At 57.7% G+C, this 19453-nt stretch overlaps 1 protein-coding gene across 1 annotated transcript; it reads right to left on the bottom strand.

Moving 5' to 3' along the window:
- Window positions 1-893: 893 nt before the first annotated feature.
- On the bottom strand, window positions 894-18485 carry CARMIL3 (capping protein regulator and myosin 1 linker 3). The gene is made up of 40 exons (XM_066343656.1): window positions 18043-18485; window positions 16060-16154; window positions 15703-15753; window positions 15546-15605; window positions 15356-15471; window positions 15058-15155; window positions 14751-14821; window positions 14576-14649; window positions 14288-14363; window positions 14109-14197; window positions 13572-13666; window positions 13255-13341; window positions 12936-13045; window positions 12727-12804; window positions 12106-12182; window positions 11921-12025; window positions 11757-11826; window positions 11256-11337; window positions 11042-11138; window positions 10852-10906; window positions 10604-10776; window positions 10344-10412; window positions 10031-10124; window positions 9848-9946; window positions 9321-9449; window positions 9026-9139; window positions 8488-8663; window positions 7607-7694; window positions 7331-7468; window positions 7000-7063; window positions 6673-6881; window positions 6206-6306; window positions 5298-5613; window positions 4824-4952; window positions 3785-3851; window positions 3597-3683; window positions 1986-2101; window positions 1723-1903; window positions 1475-1596; window positions 894-1364 (listed from the first exon to the last, which is right to left on the bottom strand). Exons 1-40 carry the CDS (start codon window positions 18080-18082, stop codon window positions 894-896), a joined length of 4569 nt encoding a protein of 1522 aa, XP_066199753.1. The 5' UTR covers window positions 18083-18485.
- Window positions 18486-19453: the final 968 nt, after the last annotated feature.

Genomic DNA, 19453 nt, shown 5'->3' with positions numbered 1-19453 from the left:
AGCACAGATCTTGAGGAAACAAGATGCTAGTCACTCCCTAGTGAGACCAGGGGAAGTGAGCAATTGCCTGGGAGTTGCATGCCACACGTGATGACATTTGGGTATGTGGAGATCTGGGATGAATTCTCAAGAGGGTTCACCAAAATTTCTTCACCCTCCATCCCTTAAGCTGCTTATATATTAAGGTAGCAGCCACTTATTGAGCAGCTCTTGGGTGCCAGGCACTGTGCCCAGGCTGGGGTTATACACGTGATCAAGACACAGCTCCTGCCCCTGGGGGAGGTGCGTATATATAGAACAGACAGGGCCGCAGACAGAGATGATAAGTCAATACACAAGTGCAAGTAAGTGTGTCAGGTGCAAGGGTACAGACCTTTTCAGGATGCAGTGGGCCGCAAAGAGAGAGGCCTCCATTTGGATGAGTTGGGGGAAGGCATCAGGAAGGGCTTCACAGAGGAAGAGGCTCTTGAGTGGGAGTCTTGAATGCTAAGCTAGTATCTGGTAGTACACCTATGGGCTACAATTAATTTAATTGTTGGTCCTCACACCATAAGCCCTTCTCACTTTCAGGCCACTTTCCAGTTGAGATTTCTGACTACTGATGGTGCCGCCAGGATGGCACACCATTTAATTCCACCATTAGTGAGCCTCCCTGTGTGTAAACCCAGCCACCCACCCACGCAGCACACTGCTGCCCAGGTCTCTTCCTGGTACACTGGGGTCTTCCAATCCCACCATACCCCCAAAGCTGGACATACACTGCTGTTGCTTTCTGTCATTTGGTCTCTTTTTCAGCCAGCTCAGCCCAGATCCTACACGACACCCACCCTGGCCTGGAGACTTCTCAGTCCGCTCCTGCCTGTCTATCACTTCTCTGGTCTTTCCCTCTCTACTCAGAGCCCCAGCCCCACCTCTGTGAGGTACTCTTCACTTTTCCCCACGGAGACCAAGCACTGGAGGGGAACAGGTGTGGGGCATGGGGGCAGTGAAAGGGGAAGACAGCGACGACTCAAGGCAGGCAGTGGTTTTGGTTTTTTTATTCTATACAAGTTGGGAGAGAACCCCTGGGGATAGAGGGGCAGGGCCGCCCTCCAGGGAGGGAGATGGTCCCCACACTGAAGCTCTCTGCTGAGGGAGCAGGCATCCAGAGCCTCCCTCTCTCCAGGTTGCTCCCTCCCTTCCTGTCCCCCACCTCCTGTCCCCCATGCCTCAGCCTGCCATCCTGGCCCTGTGGGATGGGCTGGCAGAGGGGCCTGGAGGGGCAGGGGTGGGTGGGGGTCAGTCCTTGTGAGGCACATGTCGAGAGGAGGGCTGGGGAGGGTGCTGCAGCAGCTGTCAGTCTGTTCCTGGCTCACTGGTTCCTCCTGGGGACAGATCCAGGGAGCCCTGTCTCCCGGGCAGGGAGAGCCAGCCGCCCAGTATGGGGTGCGCCATGTTGGACAGATGGGGGAAGGAGGACTTCCCTTTTGCCCACCCCACCGGCACCTGTGGGGTCAGGGGGCCGTCTTCTATCAGGCTCCAGCTTGTCACAGGACTGAGCCCGCCGTGTCCTCTTGGGCTTCAGGGGAGCAGTCCGGCGACCTGGATCTAGGGGCCCTGAAATGACAGTCAAGGCAGGCCTAGCATATGAGTGGGGCTCTCGGGCTGGGTGCTCATCCAGGCAGTGCCTCGTCTTATGCTCCCCCTGTGGGGAGCAGAGGCCCCTCCAGCTAGGTGGCAGACCTTGGACCTCGGACTCCACTTGATCCTGCTGTGAGCCCAGCCTCAGCTGGGGTTTGTTCATCCCTGGGGCTGTACCCACAGCCTCAGCCTCTTCCCTGCCCCCTGGCTCCTGGGGGGGGCGGCGGCCCCTGGGCACAGCCACTGGCTTGGGGGGCCGCGGAGCTAAAGGCAGATCCTGCAGCTGGCAGAAGAAGGAAGATGCTGGGTCAGTTAGTCCTTTGCCTCATCAAAGTGCCTTCCCCACCCGCCTTGCCAGCCCTCACCTTGGCATTTCTAGCGGGAACTGTCCTCTCAGGGAATAAGGGCCCCTCCTTCTCCTCCCCATCCTGGGAGGCTGGACTGGGGCTTTGGCAGCTGTGGCTGGGGGCACTCTCCTCAGCTATGGGGTTGGGAGAGAGAAAAGCAGCTGTAGGAATAGGCATTCTCTCATAGCCCTCCCTGGCCCCGGCCCTATGAAGCCCTGGAGGCCAGACTTCCCTCTCCAGGCCTGTTTGCTCCTCTGCTTCTGCCTGCTCCCTTCTGCTCTCATATTTCCTTAGCCCGTGGTCCCAGGATGGTCCTGAGCCTGTCACCTCTGGAGTGGGCTCTGGCTTGGCGGCATCTCTTGAAGAGAGGGGCCTGAACCCTTTCCTGCTGAGATAGAGCCAGAGCCTGTGGCTCATGCCGCCTGTCCTGGGCTGCAGTACCCGGGGCCCTGCCAAGGCTGCAGCCTGGCACTCCCCAAACTTTGTCTGCCAGTCTGATCTAGATGGCGAGAGCCTCAAGGAGAGGCACCCTTGCACCCCCTACGTCCTGCCTCTGTGGCTTTAGGCAAACTGAGCCCGAAGGTAACCCACCTGGAAGGTGTCTGTGTGTGTACCTGTGAGGTGTAAGAGAGACCTGAAGGGTGCTGGTGATGGGTATGGTGCAGTGGAGCAGCCATCTCTTGTGGTCTCCTAAGTGAAGGATGGAGCTCCACTTTGGGTGTTTAACTAGTTTGTGTGGGGATGGGAACCCAGCAAAGATGCCCGCAGTACTGGCTGGGCCTTGGAGGATGGGCAGGAGCACAGGCATTGCCAAGACGGGCCAGCCTGGCTCTGCACCACACCCTGTGCCCTAGCCTGGGGGTGGGAGAGGAGGAGGGTTATAGGGCACCTGTATCTACAGGGAGATGTGTCCATGTCGGTATTGTTGAAGGGTCACATTCCAGGCCTAGGGGAACTTAGGTAGACACCGAGCTGACCAGTTTTCCTTTAGAAGCTCCATAGTGAAAGGTGCTCTGAACCCAGAAAAGGGAAGTGTCATACCATGAACCCCTCCCTTTTATTTCTTCAGAGCCTCAAAGCGAGAAGGTAAAGGACTTGTATAAGGTCAATACTCAGGTGGTGGTTGAGCCAGGACTGACACGCAGGGTCTCGACCTCCAAGGCAGGACCCTTGCCCCCTCCTGTGGCATCTCTCTGAGGATGAACTGAGGACGGCCTGCTTGGCAAGCTATTTTGAAGAAGGACGGAATGTCTGAGGTGGGCCTGGCATGACTAGTACTTGCCCACTCTCTTCCCAGCTGAGAGCCAGAGAGAGAACTTTTCTATAGAGGGTGCCACTCTGCTGACAGTGACCAGAGCTGGCCCTTGCCCTAGGGAATTATCTGGATTCACCCACAAAGGGTTGCATTTGTCAACCAATCCAGTAAAGCCTCTTTTGTTCTGTAAGGCCTCTCTTTGGATTGGGTTGTCCCTTTTGGATATAGCTTTGTAAATATCCTTAAATATTTTCACTGTGTTGACTTCTCACTGCCACTCTTGGTTGTAAATTCCCTGATGCAGAGGCCATGGCTTCTGTTTGGATAGATCCTGGGCCTCCAGTGCTGCTTGCCTGAGAAGAGGTGTTCCATACCTATGTGCCATGTGGCCTCTGCACGGCGCATGGCACTGAAGCTCGGCCTGGTGCTTTGGGGTGGTGGGGGCTTCCAGGCTCCGGGCCCTGGAGTCGGGGGGGGGAGGGGAGAAGGGGACCAGGAAAGGCAAATTAGGAGGGGACCTTGTAGAGGGTCACAGGAAAAAAGGGAGGGTGGCCACTCTCACCTGCGTCATCCGAAGAGCGCCGTCTCTGCCAAGCCTGGACGTTGCTCTCCAGGTCTGGGCCTGTGCCCTGAAAGGACAGCTGAGTCAGGTCATCCGAAAGGCCCCTTCAGTGGGGATTGCAGTTGGTAAGGGGCTTCTCTCTAGCATCTCATGTCATTAGTCCCTAGATGTTTGGACCATTTTCCCAAATAGTGGTACCCAGATCACCCTAGGGCATAAGAAATTGCTTGCACAAATGAAAATGCTGTTATTTTAATAGTTATACATTTATTTTATATGTAGTAGAAGAAAATAAAACTTTGGTTTTTTTGTTTGTTTTTAGCAAGAGAGAAAGAGAGAGAGAGACAGAGAGAGAGAGAGAGACAGACAGACAGGAAGGGAGAGAGATGAGAAGCATTGACTCAGTTGTGGCACCTTAGTTGTTCATTAATTGCTTTCTCCTATGTGCCTTGACCGGGGGCTTTAGCTGAGCCAGTGCCCCTTGCATAAGCCGGTGACTTTGGGTTCAAGCCAGCAACCATGGTGTCATGTCTATGATCCTATGCTCAAGCTGATGACCTTGGGGTTTCGAACCTGGGTCCTCAGCATCCCAGGCTGATGCTCTATCCACTGCGCCACTACCTGGTCAGGTGACTTTGGTTTTAAAGATAATAATGCACAGGTCTAGACTAAGTTAAAAAAGGTGAGTTAATTTAAATGAAAATATTATGTAAATAATAACACAGGTGGAGTGTGGAGAAGGTAAAAATCAGTCCTACAGGTGGTAATCGTCACCAAAGTTTGGGAAACAGCTCTCTGGAGGTAAGTGTTTTTATGACTGCCTATTTTACAAGGAAGTAGAGGCTCCAGTGGACAGGTTAAGTGACCTGTCTGGAATTCCACAGCAAGGGTCTGGTGAGGGCAGAGATGCAGCCAACACCTTCTAATGCCAAAGCATGGCTCTCTCCACTGACCGACTAGGGACGGGGTGCAGGAAGGGAAGCCTGGTAGACAAGGACCCACAGGACCCTCAGTTCACTGCCTTGAGCGCTCCCCTTACCTCTTGTTTCCCATCGAAGCTCCAACCTTTGGTTCTTCCCAACCCAGGAAGGGCAACACCCTGGACCCTTGGCTGTTGTGCTGTCCCAGGGGCCTGGCCCCCTTCCCCTGGCTCCGACCCCTCAGTGCCCTGTAACAAGATCTTAGGTTTACAAGCAGTTCCTGAGGAAGAGGGGGCTCCACAGGTTGCAAGGGAGTGGGAGACGGCCCCTGCCCCTCTGAGCCCCAGCCTGGGGAAAGCCCTGTCCAGACCCTTTGAAAGGTCCTTCTGCTGCCCAAATATGCATGCAGCATTCCCAGCATGCTCTGGGTCACCAGTCCTAGCCCACTCTCAAGGAGCAGGGAGTTGGGATGACCAGAGTTCCCCAGAGCCCTGAGTCCTAGCATTTTCCCATTAATTGCCTGAGGTGGGAGGGGCAGGTGGGCTACGTGTGGGACAGCGAAGGGGGAAGACTCTACCTCCTGTCTCACTTACCATCTTCCTCCGGAAGGAAGGCCCCGGGCCCCTCCCAACTCCAGGGAGGAGGCCACTCTCATCGTCTGGGCTCCAGCAGGGGGAGGAGTTGTTGCCAAGGCTGGGAGGGTCTGGGCTGGGGGGGCTCTCCTGAGTTGGGGGTGGGGGTGGGGGTGGAGGGAGGAGCAACCCAGTGGTGGGGGACCCTGGTCCCCTGTCCCCCTTGAAGCTCCGGGGCCGGCGAAAGTGAAATAGGCCTCGGCGCCTCTTCTTCTGGAGTGGAGGCAGAGGTGGCTCTGAGAGGCCTGGCCGCAGGGTCCGCAGAGTCCGGGGGTAGCTGGGCAGGGTCAGGGAGAGTTAATGACAGGGCCGTGGGGAGATGCCAGCGCCAGGTGCCCAGGATGGTGGTGGTGTTAGTTTAGTCTTGGGTTTCATAAGCCTCCCACTTTCCTCTCTCATCTAGTTTCTCCTGCCGCTCTGAGGCCCTTTTCACTTATCTCAGGGGAGATGGTGTCCTCACCTTCCCTGTCATAACCTTCCAGCAGATCAACTCTTCCCTCCTGCTCTCTCCTTCTCTCAGTCTCTCCAAGTGACCCAGTTCCTTCTGTGCAAGACAGTGAAGGAGAACACGCCCTCCAGGCCTCCTGCCCATTTAATGGCCATCAACCCAGGGCCTGCCGCCACCCCTCCACCCCCCTCCCTGCCACCCCACTGTGGTGGCCCATCCTTCCCAGCTAGCTGTCCTGAGATGAAGAAAACATGGAAGAAAAGGGCTAGGTGTGGAAGGATGAGAATATGGAGGAAATGTCCCAGAGAGACTGGCTTTGGTCTCTGTATTTGGAGAGGCCTCCATGGGAGCCGGGCAGATACATGAGTCCTTCCAGGGCCGCAGGGCCTGATGCAAATGGAAGCGTGTCTAGGTGCCACACCTGGAACTTTCATCCATGACCCTTCGGCTGAAGAAGTCCTCTAGCCCTTCATCCAGGCGGGTGGCCATCCCGTTCTCCTGACGCATCCCAGGTACTGGCACCTGCCGGGGGGGGGGGGGAGGTAGGGAACCTCATCTGGGCCAGGAAGACCCTCCCACCTACTCAGGGCCTTCCCCTTTGGAGTTGGACTGGCCTCTCTTGGCCCCATGGAAATTCAGACTTTAGTCCCCCTGGAAATTTCCTAAGCTTGGCAGCTCTCACCACAATGAGGACTGCCAACGTCTGGCAGACAGATTTCCTATAAGTGACAAGGTCTGCCTTCCATCCAAATTGGATAGTCCCTCTGTTGGTGGCCTGCTGGGGCACTTGCCAGATTGGGTGCCTCTGCATTGGGGTCCTAAGCAACAACCCCTGGCTCTGGCATTGCTAAGTGAAGTCGATCCTCTTGCAATGCCTTGGGGACTCACACTGGGTCGACCAGGTCCTGGAGGGGTGGTTCTGGGGGGCCGGGGCCTGCCTTGTGTTTGATGCCTTAGCTTATAGCCATGAGTGGGGAGTTCAGATAGACCTTCCCAGGAGCCAGTAGCTGTGGGCTGGCTGCTCCCGAGTCCTGAGAGCCAACCAGGGGGGATCCCTAGGCTCCCCAGCTGGCTTTCCATGTCCTGAGGGCTCCCACCTGTGGGGACAGAAGTGTTTAGAAGGACTAGCAGGAGGGACAGGGAGAAAGCAGGCTGGTGAGACAGGGCAAAAAAGAAAGGAAAACAGGGCCATTAGCCCCGAGGCTGGGGACTCACTAATGAAAGCAGACACTGGGCGGATCTTGCGGCAGCGTTTCTGCTTTTTGATGGCCATGGTGTCCTGCAGAAAGCAGGGCAGAGTGGGGCCAGGCTGCAGGTGGCAGGAGCCTCTGTGCCTCATAAAGCCTTCTTTTTAAAGTCCCTCCTGCCTCCCTGTCCTTGGGTGGCTGGGGCATTGGGACTAGGGAAGAGGCTGGGCTGGCTGGGGCTGGGGGATGAGACCAAGCTCAGGAAGGGGAGAGTGGAGTCCACAGGAAGGAGTTCAAGGGGACAGTGAAGGTCCAGGGCAGGACCTGGGTTACGGAGGGGTTGGGGGTGGGGTGCTCACGATGTTGGTCCCAAGTTCATCATCTGTGGTCTCGTCATGGTCATGGTTACGGCCCCGGCCCCGAGAGGACAAATCCTGCCCCTGGCCCGGCCCCCCTGGTGGGTCTGTTAGTGTCCTTAGCTGGGCCAGGTGTCGGGCCTGGGGAAGGACAGGCGTGAACAGGACCCCAAGGAAGTGTTCCACCTCCTAGAGTGTTGAAGGGAGGAGGCTGGGGGAGATGGTGCGATGCCCACAGGAGGGGCATGCCTGGGCCTGGCCAGGGTTCAGAAGCCTTACCAGGCTCTTGTGTGAGTGGTATAGCTCCTGCAGGATCTCATCCACTATGGAGTTGGTTAAGTAGGTGACGACTGAGAGCTTCACTTCACTGTGGGCACAGGTGGGGCTGCTCAGCCACCCCTTCCCCAGCCCTGAGCCTCGGCCCTGCCCTTCCCCAGGTGCCTGAGGGAGGGGGCCGGCTAGCCTGGTCTCCAAGGAGGCCCGAAGGTGCTGTAGGAGACCTTTACGGAGACCACACTCGAGTCTCCTTAAAGGCATGCCCAGTCCCGCCCAGAGACCTCCAGCTTAGGTGTGTGTGGATTGGGAGGGTGGGCAAAGAGGCCTGAAGGACGAGAGCAAGGGAGCGCCAGGCCAGGCCCCTGGGACTCCGGGGGACAGAGCTGGGTAAACTGGGGTACAGAATGAGCCCTGCTGGCCTCTGCTCTGAGAGCAGAAACCAGCTATTTTTGTTATAATTTTTCTTTTTCTTAGTATGGCGAGTGGTGGCACCCAGACCCAGATGAAAGAGGTCTAGGGCTGAAAACTGGGAGGGAGAGAGTGTAGTCCACACACTCCAATCACATCATTTTCTTTGACCATGCCTCTGAGGAGGCTGTGCTTTGTGTTCAGGAGCGGTCTCTGGGTGTATGTGTGGCTACGGACATGTGCACACCTGTGTGTGCTGCCTTTTCCCTAAACCCCAGCTCCCAAACCCTGGCTCAGCACTCAGATTTCTAGGGCAAAGATCAGACCGACCCTAAATAGCAAGGTTGCAGTTGGTTAAAGATTTATCCCTTGTAATGGAGATTGTGCCATTCATTATTCATTGCTGAGAGTTGGGCCCCAAGTCCCTAAGTGTTCTGGGCCCACTCCAGCCCCGCCCCCGCCGGTCTGACTCTCACTCCAGCTTGTTCTGAATGTCCTGGCCCGCCTGCTCCAGCAGTGCTCCCCGGATGAAGTTCCGGGGCACAGTGACGCGCTCAGCCACCGTGCTCAGCATCTTGTTGTGCCCCTCAGCCACGCGCATGGCCACGGGGCATAACTCCTGCGTCAGGCTGACCATGGACTCCAGGATCACCTAGTATGGGGGAAGGGAGGCCAGAGCCCCAAGAGGGGCAGGATCAGGCGTGGCTCCACAGCCAAGAGACTCTAGCTCGTCTACTCCGTCCTCTATGGCTTGCCAAGGTCACAGGGCTGGTTAGCAGCAGAGCCTTGGACACTCAGGTTTTCACCCGACCATATGGACAGGGAAGAGTCAGTCCAGGGTGGGGGGAGGTAAGAGGTCAGGGGCCAAGATCGAGGCTAGCAGAAATAATTCAAGCCCAGTTTTCTAGCAATGTCTTTGCAGTGGGAGTGGTCTCAGCGCTGTATTTCCTTGCCCTCAGTGATCCCCTTGACTTAGAGCCTGGGTCAACACTGGGCTCTTTCCCCAGGACTTGCCTGCAGCTCCTTGTCCACAGCCTTGGACACCTCACTGGCTACGGACTCCAGCCTCTGCCGCACAGGTCCGTCATTGGCCAGCACATGACCCAGCTCATAGAGGCTGGGAAACAGCTATGTAAGGAAGGGGTTATGATCAGAAGGCCAGAACCAACCCCTGGGTACCCTAAGCTAGGAGGGCGGATGCATGGGGCAGGGCCTGGACACTGCTGGGTTAGCATGGCTTTCCTTCCTGGGTTCTGGACTGGATCACCTAGTATGGGGGAAGGGAAGGAGGGAGCTGTGGTGAGCTCACCGCCCGAGAGTTCTTGGCATCCTTGATGAGGTCCCGAGCGTAGAGCAGCTCATCCTGTACAGGCTCTAGGGGGCACAGCCTCAGGGCCCGAACCTCTTCCTGCACTCGTCCACACAGCCGCTGCAGCATCTGGAGCATGGCCGGGAGGAGGGTTAGGGGCACCGCACATCTTCCCAGTAGGACCCTAGGCACCTGATTTCTGTGTCTCCTGGGCAGCACTATTGGTGCTAGCACTACAAGGGCGGTGCTGATGTCTCTACATGGCCTGGGCCCACTTCTGGGGAAGCCCTTATTGAATGCCCAGTGGAGCTCCCACAGTCCTGTGTACCCTCTGTTTGGGGGGCCCCCACTGTCTGCCCATGTGTTCACTCATGTTTGGGGCCCCTATTCTGAATGTCCTGTCTTCCTGCCTTCCCCACACTTTGAGTCCAGTTATGGGCATCATGTGATGTCTCTTTCATGTCCCACCCCTGCCACGTCACACCTGCACCTTGCATGCCCCATGGGTCCCAGAGGGAAATGTTTACTTGCTCGGCGCTGCTGGTCACCAGGCCCTGCTGCAGCCTGAAGGCCTGCTCCTGGGGGCACGTCTGGGAGTGGTTGTTCCTCACCAAGCACCACTGGATCTGGAGATTACAGGCGAATGCCTCAGAGTCTGGAGATGTGGGCTGGCCCCTGCCCTCTGGGCCCCACCCTGCTTAGGCCACCACCTTCTGCCAGACGTCCTCGGTGCGCTCGGGGGCACTGCGGTAGGCTTGGGAGATGTCGCTCACAGGGAAGGACATGAAACGCAGCGTGTGGTTGCTGTGGGACATAGTGGCACAGCCAGGTGGGGGAAGAGGTGAGGGGAAGCCCTTGTTCCTCCAAACCCACTTCTTGCTGACCATTTCCCTCATCCATGGCCCTTCCTAACATTTCTTTTCAAATAGATCAAGGGGACTGACTTGGGGCTGAAGTAGTTCAGGCCTGATCCAGGCACAGGAAGCAGGGGGCTTGGGTCAGGGCAGGTCCTGGTGCACTCACCTCTCCAGGGCCCTCGCGATGTCCAGAAAGCCCAGGGCAGATGTATTGTTCCGATCCCACAGGATAGTTCTGGGGAGAGGGTAAGCACAGCTTGTTGCTCCTTCCTCTGGGTCCCTGACACAGCTCCCTCCCTTTCTTGGGTAGAGGATGACTCAGAGATGGTTCTAGGACTAGGGGTTCTCCGGGAAGATGGGGTACAGAGCAAGGCAGGCATGGAGGGCACAGAGTGTGTGAGTCTCTGTGTCCAGTTGAGGGCCCACCTGAGGGAGGAGTTTATCTGTAGGGCCTTAGACAGCATCTTGGCCCCAATGTCCTCCATGCCGTTGCCGCTCAGATCCACCTTAGCCAGGCAGGTGTTGCTGCCCAGGGCGTTGATGAGGATGCTGGTGCGCAGCTTCAGCCTGGAGTCTGCCACCGACAGTGACTGCAGGGACTGTGAGGGCAAATGGGGGTTGGGCCCGGTCCCCAAAGCCCCGGCAAGGCAAGCCTCCTCCCAGCCATCACTCACACAGTCCTCTTCCTGGATCAGCTGCACCAGCTTGTGGAGGATCTCCTCCAGGGTCCTGAGGGGAGTCAGGGCTCAGAGGGGGGAGAGGGCTGAGCTACTGGGGAGCAGGGCGGGCTCAGAGGTAATACAGTGAGCCAGCAGGATAGGTGGATGACAGAGTGAGGGTTTGTGGTACGGGGAGGGACCTTACTTGGCCTTGACATTGAAGTTCTTGCCCAGAAACAGGTGCTTGAGGGACTTGTTCTTGCCAAGTGCGGGCACCAGTGTCAGGAGGTCCGAGTCAAACCCTGAGAGAGGCCTGGTCTTGAGGCCGGAGGCTCATAGGACTCTCCATAGGGCTTCTCCCCCACACTCCAGGCCCCATTCCCCACTTGGACCCCAGGAAGAAAAGCAACTGCACTCACCATTGTCGGACAAATCCAAGCTGCCCACGCAGGTGACAGCCCCCAATTGCTCTTGCAAAGCCTGGGCTCCTGCTGAGCGGAGCTGCAGGGACACGGTGGGGGAGGGGCATTGAGACCTCAGGACTCAAGATCATATATCATAGCTGTGGTGTACAATCAGGAGGCTCTTTCTTCACACCAGAGTCTTCCCTAGGACCAGCTCTCCCCTTCTTTAAGTCAGAAAAAATCTCCAGGCCCCTGCACTGGAGACAGCTTACTCCTGCCCTCTGGGGGTAAAGCCTGGTATCTCCCTCTGCAAAACTGAGTGCGGAGACACTGCAGACTGAATATGACCTCTTGAAAGAGGGTCACAGACCACAGACTGAGAGGGGAAAGTGGAGGTGTAATCAGGTTGGGGAATTGTAGAGGAGTGCAGAGGCAAGATACTTCCAGGGTTTGACTTAGGACAGAGAAATGAACAGTGGGTAGGGGACAGGCAGTGGGATTGGGGGACAGGCTCACCTCACAGCTGCTGAGGTCCAGGTGCAGATCACTGAGGTGACTGTTGAGGGAGAGGCCCTGGAGCAGCGCCCTGTGGGTAGAAGGCCAGCACGCCCACTTTTACCCCTCACCCCCTTCTCTATGGGTCCCCCTAGGACACTCCCCCAACCCTGCACCCACCCGACCTGAGGGCCTCCAGGGGCAGCTTTGTGGTGGACAGGTTGACGTGGCTCAGTGTGTAGGCGCTGCTGAAGAACTGCTTGAAGGCCGGTGGGGCCTCCCGGCCCTTCCTGCAGAGACTCCCAGGATCAGCAAGGAAGGGGGCACCTGCTGCTTGCCCTAGGCCTCCCTGTGCCCCTCATGCTCCCACCTGTGAGAGCAGCTGTTGCGTGCCAGGTTGAGGTAGGTCAGGTGGGAGCAGCAGCCATGGAGCAGGGCACCCAGAAGCTGTGGGGAGAGACAGAGAGACATGGTGGGTCTCATAGGGCCTGGGAAGGGTGGGGGAGGTCTCCTCACTCCCCATCAAGGTCCTGGCACTTAACCTCTGTGGTCAGTCTGTATGAGCCCACTATGGATGCCCAATTTGCCTCTTACTGCCTTAGTCTCCCCTTTGTGGAAAATGAGTCCATCCCCTGCCTGGCCCCAGGGCTGGGGGAGAGGCTCCTAGCAGTGGATATATAAAGCTAGGGTCACCGCAGGCCCATAAGTGCCTTGTTCACATTAAGGGCAGTATCTTATCCTCCTCGTGGATGCAGCACTGAGCAAGGGCAGTGGAGCAAGGTCTGGGGTTTAGGCACAGACATAACCCTGGGCAGTGACCAGAGAGAGTTCAGCCCAGGTATCAGCTATGGGTGTTTCTTTATAATGCAGCTGAACCTGAAGTCACCCTGCCAGCTCTGCCCACCTCCATAGTCAAAGAAGGGGGTGAGGCACAGACCCACCCTGGCCCCCCCAGATCACCTCAGCTGGCCTGCCATTGCCAACCCCTCACCAAGTCAATGGCGCAGTCAGTCCCCGCCAGGTCCAGGTGCACCAGAGCGTTGGGCTGGGCCAGGAAACTGTAGAGGGCCTGGGAAGTATGGACAGGAGTTCCAGCAGCAGGGGTGATAGAGTCCCTCCAACCCAGCTACAGGGCAGAGACCCCGGCCCTGAAGTCTGAGTGTGCTTCAGCAGGGGCTCGAGGCTGTTCCATGGACTCACATTGGACTCATCTGTGGCAAGCAGCCCAGGGTTCTTGCTCAGGTCCAGGTACTGAAGGGAGCTGGCAAAGGCCGGGTTGGCCCCGAAGGTCTGGCCCAGCGCCTGGAGCCCTGAGCACAGCGGGTACTAGGCTGGGTTGGCCCCCGTCCCCACTTCTTCCCTGGATATACACTCCTCCCCAACCCCAGAATGAGGCTCCTTTCCTTTCCTTGATCCCTGGGATGCTGCGTGAGTGTGTGAGTATGCCTCTGGGGCTCCACACCCCAGGTGACACTGGGGAGGGTCAGAGGTCAAAGGTCAGTGGTCCCAGTGCAGATACCTCGAGGGGAAATGGCAGTCTTGGCCAGGCACAGTTTGGTGAGGCCATTGGGGAAGCAGAGGAGCTGCTGGCTCAGACTGAGGAAACCTGGGAAGGCAGGTGAAACAGTGGGCCCAGTGAGAGGCTGGGCAGTGGGAGCAGGTGGTGCGGAGTCAGAATAGGGGCTTCAGTGGGGTACCAGCCTGGGGTCAAGGATGGTGGTGTGGGGGCAGGGGCTGGCATCAGGTTGGAGAACCACTGTTCAGGCCCAGGTTGGGCTCTGGGCTAGGATAGGGGTATGCATTGTTGTGGGGGTAGGATTTGGGGCTGGGGCTCACCCTTGTCCTCAATGGGGTTGTGGGACAGAGTGAGGGCATGCAGCACACAGCTCCCATTCTCTCCAAACACCCCGGCCAGCTTCTGGACAAAGTCCCTTCAGGCAATGGGAGAGAGGATTTGTTTGTCCCAGCCCCTGGGCTTTCCCTCTTCTTCCCCCTGCCTGCTTGGCTGGGAATGGAAGGGCCCCACAGGTGGGGCGCAGTTCGGGGTCTGCCACGGCACTTGTCACCGTTCTGGAGCATGTGAGAAGTTGTACTGAGACAAAGCCCAGTTTCGGGCCCTTGAGATTAGAGAAGCCCACCCTGCTTGGTAGTTGATGGAGCATGCTGGGGCAGAACATGGATCTGGGGGTCAAGAGGCTTAGGTCTGATTCCCAGCTTGACCACTGACTTGTTTTCTGCCCAGAGAGGGCCTCAGTCTTCTATAAAGTGAGGAGCCATATGAAATAGCTCAGAGGCCTGTATCGTGCTGTGAGTTTCTGGGGCCCTAAGACTACATCGAGGGGCACCACTGCCCACGGAGGAGGCTGGCCTCACGTCTTGAGTCCGGCGTTATCCAGCACGAGCTCTTCGAGGCTCCCCGACTTGCTCAGGGTATGTAGCACCTGTTCTAGCACTTCAGAGCCCTGAGGACAGAGCGGGTGCTGTGATCAGGCATCAAAAAACAAGAGAGGACACTGCTCTCTCCCACTTCCCCCACTCCTCCTAGTCCCTACCAGCCGCAGGTCCTTGCAGTAGAGTTTGGTGAACCACTGGTTGTAGGCCAGGGCTGCCACCATTAGGGCCAAGTCTCTGTGGGGAGATTGAAGAGGGGAGGAAGGTGGTGAGCAGGTGGCTGGGGCAGGAAAGAAGAGACTAGGGATGGAGTGGTTGGGCTGGGGAAAGCCTGAATGGGTAGAAAGAAGTGGGGGTGGGGTGGGGGTGGGGAGAAAAAGCTGGGACTATGGGAGGGACCAGAATGGCATTTGGGGTGGTGGTCGGGAGTCTCTACCCTATTAGCTTACCGGCTCTCCAAGTGGCTGAAATCCAAAAGATTGAACTCCCGGTTATCCTCAGCATGATAGATGGTGTCCACATCCTTGGAGAGGTGGAACTGGCTCACACCTGCTCCCCTCCTCCTCCTCTGCCCACTCCCTCCAGGCCCCACCTGCCCAAACAGTGGGTCCCTGCCCAACGCACCCATTGCACCTCCTCACGGCAGTGCAGCCCGTTGTAGTCACACAGAGCAGCGTAGGTCTCAGAGAAGCCACCTGTGGGGCAGTAGATTGGCTGCTCCATGAGGGGAAAAGGGTGAGGAACAGGTTTGGGGGTTAAGGAACGGTCAAGGTCATGTTATGTGCTAGTGTCCTGAATTCATGCTACACCATGACCCTCTGAGGCCCGGGGGCTGTGGAGTCCTCACAGCAGGTGAAACCCTACATATAAAGGACTCTGGACAAGGGGCAGGGAGCTATAGGTCTCACTTTTGTCAAGTCAGCCCCCTCACCACAGACACTGTGCGTGGTAGATGTGGAAGTCTCAGAGTTGGGGGACGTGTCTCGGGGCCCTTCCGGAGTGTCTGCATTTCCACGCCGGATGAGACACCTGGAAGATGAACAAATCCATCCCAGAGAGGTGAAAGGAGGCCCTCATTCTCCCCCTTACGGTTTCTGGATCTCCAGGAAAACACAGGAGCAGCAACATGCTCCCTCTTCCCCTTGCTGTATGAGGAGCTCAGATCCAGGGCAAGGAGGGAGTTCTTCTTGATGTCTAACCCCTTGAGAGAGTCCTCCTTTGCCACTCACCCAGGGCCAGGGCAGACCTTGGAGAGGGCAGAGCTCACATGTCGTGTCACCTGGTCCACACTCTCAGCTGACGGCAGCCGCATGCTCACCATGCCACGCTCTGTCTCCACTAGGATCTGGGGGAGAGGGGCGCAGGGCCTCAGATATTGACTCCTTCCTCCTGCTGGCCTCCCCAGGCCCTGGCGCTCACCTGGTTCTGACTGAGCGTGTTGAAGGCCCGGATCTCCAGGACATTGAAGGAGCTCTCCACCTGGGGGTATGGGGATGCTCAGCTCGTGGTAAGCATCTGGCTGCCAGGTTTGGGAGGGAGCATGCCATGTGCTCTCCCACTCCTCAGCCCAACTCACCTTGGCTGGGACTTTAAGGGGGAAGAGGTGGAGGCGCCAGGAGGTCACGGCCTTCAGAGGAAGGGAAAGAAAGTCAGCAGCTAATGGCAATTTCCTGGGCCAATGAACCCGCCATCCTTCAGCCCCCTCAGCCTGTGGGCACCCTCCTGCTAGCAGTGGCCCTCTGCTCTGGGGGTCCTCCTTCTCTCCTGCTCCATCCTAATGTCCTGACATCCACACAGTCCAGCCTGCTCCTCCCCCAGGCTATGACTCCTCAGCTCTTCCCCACCTCTGTCTCCGTTGCCTCCCAGCCTCTCTGCCCTCAGCAGCCCAGCTGCCCTCAATACCTCCCTCTGCTCCCAAGCGCTGTGCCCTCACCAGCACTCGGTCCTCAAACTTCTTGGGTTTCGTCTCCAGCTTCACGCGATGTTGTTGGAGCACAGCCCCTTGGCTCAGGCACCTCCGGATGCTGTCTGCATGTGGAGAGGGGCCTGTTCACAGCTCCTCTTACCCTGGCCACCCTGACCTCCCCAGGGCTCCAAGGGAAGGGTCGGAGGAGAGAGAAAAAGAGAGACAAAGAAGGACAGGGACAGACCCTGGCCAGTTTGCTCAGTGGATAGAGCAAGAGCATTGGCTGGGCATAAGGATGTCCTTGGTTAGATTTCTGGTCAAGGCACACATGAGAAGTGACCATCTGCTTCTCTTTTCCTTTCTCTCCCCCTTCTCCCTTCTCTTGCAGCCAGTGGCTTGTTTGGTTTGAGTCATGGCCCCGGGCACTGAGGATAGCTCGGTTGGACCAAGCGTAAGCCCCAGTGAGGGTTGGGTGGATCCTGGTAGGGGGCGCATGCAGGAGTCTATCTATCTCCCTTTTTCTCAGGAAGAAGAAGAAGACCGAGGAGGAGGAGGAGGAGGAGGAGGAGGAGGAGGAGGAGGAGAGGAGAGGGTGGGGGAGGGAGAAGAGGAAAGGGGAGGAGGACAGGGACACAGACCTATCTTTTTTGGGTGACTTTCATTTTCCGATTAGAGAGGGAGAGAGTGTGGAGAAAACTCTAGTCCTGATGTTCCTGAGTCAAAGGACAGTCGCTGAGTGACACTGTGTGAGGCTGTGTCATACCTTCTGGGGGTGTGAAGGATTTTTCCAACTGATTCACTCCAGTAACATTGATCTATACAGTAAGTCAGTGTGTAGGGGTGTGTGGTTGTCCTTTGACTGTATTCTAGGTGGTCTGGATGTGTGTCTGCCTTTTACTATGCATGTGTGTGTGCCTTCTGAAGATGCCAGGAAGTCCATGTGTGGCATTGGTGGTATATGTAAGTGTGAAGGAGTATGTTGTGATTTAAGTTGTGAAAGAGGCACAAGACACAAGGTTCTGGTGTGTTGAGGGTTGGCAGGAGGGTGGGAAGGAGTTAGTATTTAATGAACCTGTTCACAACTGCTGGCAGAATCATCCAGATATCTGAGCAAGAGAGAGAGAGAGAGAGAGAAAGAAAGAGAAAAAGAGAGAGAGGTGGGGGTGCGGGTGCTATAAAGGTATATACACACATTTCATGGTTGTGCTTGTGTGCATGTGTGGAGGTGTGGGAAATTGCCAAGGTACAGCATGTCTCTGAGTCCCCTTGAGCCTTCTGATGTCTGCGTGGGTTAGGCTGTGCTCCTGCCTCTGGGGGTCAGGGTTGTGGCAGTGCTGGGGGATTGGGCCTTGGTTTGGGTCCATCTGAGGACGGTGCAAACAGGAGAGGCCTTGAGGTGTGGGTGTAGGATAGTGAGAAGGGGGGAGGCTGGGACGGGGGCTGTGGGAGGCGAGCTGCAGTGACCCTGCTTTTGATATGATCTCCAATCCAAACTCTCTTCCCTGATTCCCTTCCTTGCCCCACTGGTACGGGCGCTGCCAGGCTGCTTGGGGGGCTCTTCTGGGCAGTTCCGGGGCGGGGCCGGGAAGGGAAGGGTGTGGAGCCAAGAGGCGGTCAGGACCAGGGGCAGCTCCCATCGTGCGGCGGGGCGGGCCTGGCTCGGCGGGGCTGGAAAACGGCACTCTCCGGAGAGGACACTAGACGCCTCGCTGAGGGGTGGGCCGGGTCACTGAGTCATCCTTAGCGAGCGTAAGGGGACTGCACCTGTCACCGAAGATCTGCACCGGCGGCTCTGGGACAGCAGGTCCTGACAGGGTGAGGCGTGGGGGCGGCGGAGGATGCTCCGGGGACAGATGCCCCAAGCTGGTATGCAGGGGCAGGGGCTGCCTTGCAACGGGAATGCATGGGGCGGGGGCAGCAGGCATCGCGACTGGGGTGTGCGCGGGGAGCAGCGCCCTAGGTCTGAGATGCTCCCGGACCGGGCGTCCCAGAGACAACCGTGCCTCGTACCTTGCAGCTCGCGGGTGAGCTCCGCGCTGGACTTGGCCATGGCGGCCGCTGTTGCTGCCGCCGCTGCAGAGGAGCCGCCGCTGCCGCCGCCGCCGCCGCCGCCGCCGCCGCCGCCGCTGGGGAGCCGCGGCACATGCTCGACCCGGCTCCGGCAGGGCCCGGGCGCTGAGCGCTGCAGCAGCCGCCGAGCCCACTCCAGTCAGGAGCGGCTGCGCGGGCGCTGGTGCCCCCGCCCCCCAGCGCGGGGTCCCCGCCCGGCCGGTGGAAGAGCCGGACCGAGCATGCGCGCCGCCTCCGGGCCGCTGAGACCCTGCGCGCGCTGGTGCTGACCCTTCCTGCCGGTTCCCGCGTGTGACTCCCTGTGCGTGTTACCTGCAGCCTGGACCATCTGTCGGTCTGGGGACAGCGTCCCGCTTTGCGTGCCGCACAGTCCTCGGGCACCGTGAGCGAAACCCATTTCTTTTGTGTGTGGACCCGCGTACCGCGGGGCCATGTTGCAGGGCCCTCCCTCTCCCCGTGTGTTCGGGTCGATGCAGCTAGGCCTCGCTGACCTGCGAGCGAACTCGGGGTCCAGGGCGACGCCAGGAGAGGACTTGGCCAGATCTGGGGGAGTTCATCCTTCTTTTCTTGCTCGCCCAGCTTGAAGAACCCGGTGGCGGCTCTGCAGACACCTCCACTCCTGTGCATCAGCTCAGGTCCTGGAGACAGGGAGGAGGGTAAGGGGGATCCAGAGATCTAATCCGTTCAGATTTATGCTCTCTGTTCATCTACCACACTAAACAAATGAACACATTGATTCAGAGCAACACAATCATCTCCATTTTATTTTCACCTCATTTGCAAACAGTTAATTTCCAATCTTCCTTCCCCCTCCTTCAACTCCAGGTTCCCTCTCTCCTATCTCCTCATATTCCCCAGATGCCCAGAAAAAAACTATACATTAGCTGGTCTTTGCCAAGGTAAATTTAGCCTTTTCAGCAGGCTTGCCCAGTGTCCTCAGGGGAAGTCTTTATCCAAGGTTGCAGCAACAGTGGGAATTCTCCTAAGACCAAACCTTGATGGCAGGGACGGCGGGGTCTTGTCACAGGGCAGAACTGATTTTGACTAAGAGGTATAAGGCGAGCAGTAGGCTAGGCGGAGGTGGGAAAGGCCAGTCGATGAGTGCTGGAACTGGACCAGGAGTTGGAGCCCGATCTCTTCGTTGGTGGGCTCTCTCCAGGTACTCAGAGGTGGGACGGGGCCCCGCCACCCACTACCACTGTTTCCCCAGTGATGTAGCTGGCATCTTCGGAGCACAGGAAAGACACAATGCCTGCACATTCCTCTGGCTTGCCTATCCTGGGGTGCAGGGAAAACAAGGAAGGGAGTAAAAATCAGACAGGCCAGGCCCCCCGACCTGATCCTCAGAACA

This window comes from Saccopteryx leptura, chromosome 6 (genome assembly GCF_036850995.1).
Source record: "Saccopteryx leptura isolate mSacLep1 chromosome 6, mSacLep1_pri_phased_curated, whole genome shotgun sequence".
NCBI lineage: Eukaryota > Metazoa > Chordata > Mammalia > Chiroptera > Emballonuridae > Saccopteryx > Saccopteryx leptura.
Note: the sequence above shows the minus strand (reverse complement) of the source record. Positions and strands in the feature narration are given on the sequence as shown.

What these genes read in the sequence shown, in the direction of transcription:
- CARMIL3 (XM_066343656.1), bottom strand. Translation starts at nt 18,082, where the DNA reads ATGGCCAAGTCCAGCGCGGAGCTCACCCGCGAGCTGCAAG. An exon ending in TTGCCACAGATGAGTCCAAT is followed by an intron (nt 12,805 to 12,935) that starts GTGAGTCCATGG and finishes CATACTTCCCAG; the next exon opens with GCCCTCTACAGTTTCCTGGC. An exon ending in ATGCCAAGAACTCTCGGGCG is followed by an intron (nt 9,140 to 9,320) that starts GTGAGCTCACCA and finishes TTCCTTACATAG; the next exon opens with CTGTTTCCCAGCCTCTATGA.